Source organism: Branchiostoma belcheri, unplaced genomic scaffold (genome assembly GCF_001625305.1).
Source record: "Branchiostoma belcheri isolate BF01 breed outbred unplaced genomic scaffold, Haploidv18h27 scaffold122, whole genome shotgun sequence".
NCBI classification, from domain to species: Eukaryota; Metazoa; Chordata; class Leptocardii; order Amphioxiformes; family Branchiostomatidae; genus Branchiostoma; species Branchiostoma belcheri.
The window spans coordinates 369260-375432 of record NW_017802625.1 but is presented as its reverse complement, the minus strand read 5'-3'; the positions used below and the strand labels follow the sequence as shown (position 1 = coordinate 375432).

Here is a 6173-nt window from a genome sequence, read left to right as displayed (position 1 = left end):
CGCTTAAAAGTTCTGAGTGGTTGAACTAGTTGGGTGAGTTCTGCAGAGCAATGACCATGAAAATATCTGTAAAAGAGGGATAGAGAGGCAACATTTCGTCTATGGGAAAGGTGGTCTTTCTTGGAGGCCAGAGGATAGCCTATGACCACGCTAGTTCTCTTTTGTATGCGATCGAGAAGGTGCAGGCAAGTATGAATCCAAACATCACAACCAAGTAAACTGCAATTACATGTAGCACAAAACGCATCACACGGGCTTCCGTGTAGTAGTAAAGGAGCTACCAAGATAGTAAAGCGGACACATTCATTTGAAGATCTTACATAAAGATGGAGGCTGTTGCCACATACAGGAAAGACGTTTGTTGCATTATCTGTGGTAAAACCATCATCTGCTAAAGAGTTATGGCGCTTAAAAAGTAGAAAATGTTATCCTTTATGGCATCTCTAATGTTGCCATTCGTTACTTGCGATAGGCTTTGTTGTTAAGTCTAGAGATTTAAAAGTAAATGAAACAAAGGTGCCAGTGAAATTATGAAAGCACGTTGGGCTACAGAATTGCAGTCTTACTGCAATCGAAATCACCAAAGCTGGTGAAGATATTACACATTGATAAGCATCAAACGCACGGCCATACTTATGTTTAATAGCCTTTTCTATAATGATGTCTGTGATCACCGAATGGCCACACAACTTATAATCAATGTTTAGAACGACTTTCGTGGTTAGATCGAAGTGATTCGCATTAGGCCACAGCAAGAACATTTTATGGATGACATCCTTCGCAGACTCCAAATCTAATGCGAGCGGGCGAAAAAAAAAACAAGATGTGCAAAAACACAAGATTCCTATATTTTCAAATTTTGACATCATAACCCCTGTTAAACAAGAAATGATACCTATATTGTGCTAACTTTACTGCCAACTATGAACAAGAAAAAGTTTTTAATCACTGTGCAAATGATTTTGATTCAGTGGGAACATATAAAAGGAATGAAATGCATCACTGCAATAAAATAAATCAAAACAAAAAATCAAAACCTTATATATCTTGTCTCCTCTGTTCTTGTCTATCTGCCATATATTACACGTTCCAGCATGGCAAGGCATGCCATTTTGCCCATTTTCTGCATGTTGACCACTGTCAGAGGGCAACAAAATTTGTTTGTTTTTTTCCAAAATCAGGCGAAAATCCAATTGCGCGCTGATGTCATCCATAAAAATTACTTGCTGTGGCCTTACGAAGGGTGTATATTGGGAATAATTTCTGGCCAGCCGAACCATAAAATCGCCCGCCTTTTCACTTTCACTTGGTTTCACTGATTCAAAGTGACACTTCCAGGTCTTTGCCTCTTCCAGGGCAGTAGGTCATTATGGTATATCAGAGTGTTAGTAAGGCCACAGCAAGTAAATTTTACGGATGAAATCCAAATCTAATGCGAGTGGGCGAAAAAAAAACCAAGGCGGGCCGAAAAAAACTAGGTTCCTACATTTTAAAATTTTGACTCAATCATTGTACAAATGGTTTTTATTCAGTGGAAACATCACATATACACAGCCAGCAAACAAAACATTAATTCAGAGCTTTTTCTTGTCCCCTCTCTTCATAGTTATCTATCATCCACCTTCCGGCATGGCAGCAGACATCTTTGCCCATTTTTGGCATGTTGAACACCGTCAGAAGGCAACAAAATTCTCTTTTTTGTTTCAAAATCAGGCGAAAATTAATGCGCGCGCTGATGTCATCCATAAAAATTACTTGCTGTGGCCTACGGGAAACATATCACTTCCTTGATGGAATTGGAAAACTGTGATAATTGGATTCGTTTGCTAACAATTTTTTTAACCAGAGTATTTGTTACTTCCCAGCCCGTAGACGTAACTGGTTACTTTTACAATGTGACTTCTATCCATCAAGCAGGGTCGAAATACTCATTTTCTCAGGTTGCTCACTAAATAATTCCAGTTACCTGAATTAAAATGTTTTAATAAAAAACAATCATTATCTATTGTACTAACTAACTTGACAACAAAGAATTAAAACTAATAAACACATAACTCTAAAAATACAAGATACACACAAAGATGAAATATTTAGAATCTTTGTATTTTTTGTTGTTTATTTATCTGTATAATTGATCATTAAAATGTGATTATTACATGTAGCATAACCTATTTCATGTATGGTTTTATCTGCGTAATAAACAGAGCAGTAGCCTCCGTAAATAATTTCATCAGGTTGGAAGATACTTAGGGTATAGGATTTTCTTCTAACACAACCAGTAAGGTTCTCACCTGCTTACGTTTCGGAGTTGCAGAACTCCGGATCCAGTCAGAAGCTCTGAGGAAGGTGTCTGATAGACATCGAAACTTAAGCAGGTGAGAACCTTACTGGTTGTGTTAGAAGAAAATCCTATAACCCAGAGCAGTAGCCTTTTAGGCTAGACCATTTGTAGGTAAACATAATGCATTTGCCTTCTAAATGTTACATTTCTAGTTTTTTACATATTCAACATATCGTTTGAACTTACATTTACAAATTTATTATCGTGCACAATAATTGTACAGATAGTACACTAAATGCATAATAATACATAAAATATATCTGAGTTTTATACCGTTTAAGGAATTATAAAGATGATTGTCGTTTAAAATATTACCATTATTCATTCTATTCGTCAATTTCTATTAAAGTCTTATTCAGTTTCCAAAGTTTGGTTTCATGTTTTTGGAAAAGCATATATATAGATATATACGTTAACAGCAATAATTTGAATATAGTAAACATATTCAATATAGTATTTATTATTGTTGTATTATTCAATCTGTTTCCAAAGTTGGCTTCATGTTATATATATATATATATATATATATATATAGTATATAAAATGATATGTCTGTTAGCTTTACCCTGTTCTCGTTTAAAATGCATCTATGATAAGAGAAATCACTTCTTCTCGTGCCTATCTGCCTCCTTCTCTTTCCCAACTTGCTCAGTGATCGAGTATAATCATAAAATTGATAAGACGCATACATGTACTTTCAAATCATCGGAATGTTTCTTGGTTGACGTCATTCGCATTACCCCAAGGCACGCGTGATAAAAGACCCAAAGCTTGGCACCAAATTACGGAGTGAGATTAAAAAAAATCTCCGGTAAAAATACACTCGAATGGTGTAATAACTCTAAACTACTACATTTGTGATGGTATGATACTAGCTATGACTGATAAAAGACCCAAAGCTTGGCACCAAATTACGGAGTGAGATTAAAAAAAACCTCCGGTAAAAATACACTCCAAACGTGTAATAACTCTAGACTTGTGCATTTCTGGTAATATGATACTGGATATGACTGATAAAAGATAAGGATAATAATACTGACTAGAAATACGGACCTGAGTTGTACCCAAAATTAGCCAGAGCACACTAAGGTAAACCCATACGCTCTCTACTTTTCTCTTTACTTAAAGTTACTCCTAGATTACAGTTCATCGTACATTGTCCTAATGGATTGTAGATTCTGCTAGGTTGAAGATTGAAGATCTTGTATTACTAGTTTTATGTAAAAGTGATGATCTCTTTGCGAAACGTGCAAATAATCGATCCAGTGCCCATTACACTATCTGTCCAAAGACGTACAACTGAATATCGATCATTAGTCACATCTAGACATGAGCCTGCACAAAGTTAGCTTAAAGCTTGGCACTGCCCAGTGTAATTTTCTTGAAAACCTCAGTGTCTAGTGGAACGAACGACTTCTTAGAGTCGTCTCTGAAATACATTGGATCACTGACAACAGAGGGATCGAATCCTTCCTTCACCAAACCTGCCTTCTTCTGTTTGAAGGTCCCGGTGATCTCCATTTCCTTGGTGAGTCGGAGGACTAGCGGTCTGGCGTAGGATGGCAGGCGGGACGCCAGGTGGGCGTACCACTTCTGGAAGTTCGGCTGATGTTCCGGATGTAGAACAATGGCGGCCATTCCAGCTCGACCTTCGTGACCTAGAGATTTTGATTTTTAAATAATAATAAAGAGGTCAGGATCGCACAAATTTAGAGAAACCGTCAGAATTTTCCTTAACTCCAATTTGCAAACAAAGATTTAGGTTCACTTGTCAGTTGTTATCCGGTATACACGTTTCGAATGTCGCGTTCCCCGTACGTTCGCTCGTCAGTCTAGAGGCGTCAAACCCGTACCAATTTTTCAGTCCTTATCTTTTTTGGCTTAAAAACATCGAACTGCAGGCGTCAAACTCGTACCAATTTTTCAGTCCTTATCTTTTTTGGCTTAAAAACATCGAACTGCAGGCGTCAAACTCGTACCAATTTTTCAGTCGTTATCTTTTTTGGCTTAAAAACATCGAACTGCAGGCGTCAAACTCGTACCAATTTTTCAGTCCTTATCTTTTTTGGCTTAAACCCATCGAACTGCAGGCGTCAAACCCGTACCAATTTTTCAGTCCTTATCTTTTTTGGCTTAAAAACATCGAACTGCAGTAGTCAAACCCGTACCAATTTTTCAGTCCTTATCTTTTTTGGCTTAAAAACATCGAACTGCAGGCGTCAAACTCGTACCAATTTTTCAGTCGTTATCTTTTTTGGCTTAAACCCATCGAACTGCAGTAGTCAAGCTCGTACCATTTTTTTCAGTCGTACGTTATCTTTTTGGCTTAAAAACGTCGACAAATACTTCGACCTTGCAGTTATTTACATGAAGGTTTAGGCATGCATATCCATCTGTCCTTATCACATGCAGACAGCCATCCAACCATGCATATCTCCAAAACAGTAATTATAAAAACCCTGTTGGACTTTGCACCCTACTGAACTTTGGATACCCTCCCCCTTCATGGCCCAACAAAAGGACATGCACTACATGAATATGCACAACTGGTGAAACTGATAAGACAGCACGTGTTTGCCCTACCGGGTACTTTCACCCCATACACGTTGGCCTCTTGGACTCCTTCGATCTCGGTTATGGCTTGACTGACCTCAGTCGTGGCAACGTTTTCTCCCTTCCACCTTAAAGAAGTAAACAGGAAAAAACAGATTTGTGTGAGGATGTATATTCTTAGACAACTTAGACTTACATGTATGCTCAGACAAAGACTGCTGCTTGAAGAGTGATTGAAATAGTTGTTCTGTTGTGAATATGGAGGTGTTTTCGAGGCTTCCTACTGATACCAAAGTGTCTAAACCTTTTTCGAAAACGAATAACCTAGCTCTAGTACAGTGATCATTATAGTGTAACAACATAATTGTGCAGTGTTATGACTTTGTCACACATAGCCGAAAATGGTCCCCAAATATAGTTAGGAGTAGGTCTAGAGCAAGGTTCGGCCAGACCGGCTACTGTTCGTTACTATTTATATATAGCATGAAACGTACATGAAAAAATGGAGGTAATCGTTTGTGTGTGTGTGTGTGTGTGTGTGTGTGTGTGTGTGTGTGTCTGAATTCGCTTGTTACCTGAAGGTATCGCCTAGCCTGTCGACGAAGTACACGTAGTAGTCTTTGTCAACTCTCATCAAGTCACCCGTGTTGAAGTACGCGTCACCTTCCTTGAAGACATTCCGTAGGATCTTTTTTTCGGACACCTCCTTCTTCCCCTTGTAGCCATAGAAGGGCCGTTCTGTTGTAATGGGTGCAATAAGTAAGCCTGGCTCGCCTGAGTGAAAACAATAGTGTAATAGTTAAAGGCACGATTAGGAGATAGGTATGCATGTTGTAGGGAAACGTGTGAAAAGTCAGACTTGACATCATATCACTGAACGTTGCTCCAATGACGCTAAACTCATGTAAATGTGGGAATTACTATACTACCTCAACCAATATGTTTACATGATGTCATTATGGTGTTTATGTGCGTATGTGCGTGCGCGCGTGTGTGTGTGTGTGTGTGTGTGTACGTGTGTGTGTGTATTCGTGTGTGTGTGTGTGTGTGTGTGTGTGTATGTTTGTGTATGTGTGTGTGCGCGCGCGCGTGTGTATATATATGTGTGTTTGTGTGTGTGTTTGTGTGTGTGTGTGTACGTGTGTGTGTGTTCGTGTGTGTGTGTGTGAGTTTGTGTATGTTTGTGCGCGCGCGTGTGTATATATATATATGTGTGTGTGTGTCTGTGTGTGTGCGCGCGCGTGTGTGTATATATGTGTGTGTGTGTGTGTGTGTGTGT

At 38.8% G+C, this 6173-nt stretch overlaps 1 protein-coding gene across 1 annotated transcript; it reads right to left on the bottom strand.

Moving 5' to 3' along the window:
* Nucleotides 1–3527: 3527 nt before the first annotated feature.
* LOC109463133 (very long-chain acyl-CoA synthetase-like) lies at nucleotides 3528–5732 on the bottom strand. The gene is made up of 3 exons (XM_019759848.1): nucleotides 5470–5732; nucleotides 4925–5022; nucleotides 3528–3999 (listed from the first exon to the last, which is right to left on the bottom strand). The coding sequence occupies exons 1-3, from the start codon at nucleotides 5526–5528 to the stop codon at nucleotides 3692–3694; spliced, it is 465 nt and encodes a 154-aa protein (XP_019615407.1). The 5' UTR covers nucleotides 5529–5732; the 3' UTR covers nucleotides 3528–3691.
* Nucleotides 5733–6173: the final 441 nt, after the last annotated feature.

Bases quoted from the DNA above. Each gene is read 5' to 3' on its own strand.
- LOC109463133 (XM_019759848.1), bottom strand. From the start codon at position 5,528: ATGAGAGTTGACAAAGACTACTACGTGTACTTCGTCGACAGGCTAGGC. The intron at 5,023-5,469 runs GTAACAAGCGAA...TACTTCTTTAAG, and splicing joins AGGCTAGGCGATACCTTCAG to GTGGAAGGGAGAAAACGTTG. The intron at 4,000-4,924 runs GTAGGGCAAACA...CAAAATCTCTAG, and splicing joins GTATGGGGTGAAAGTACCCG to GTCACGAAGGTCGAGCTGGA.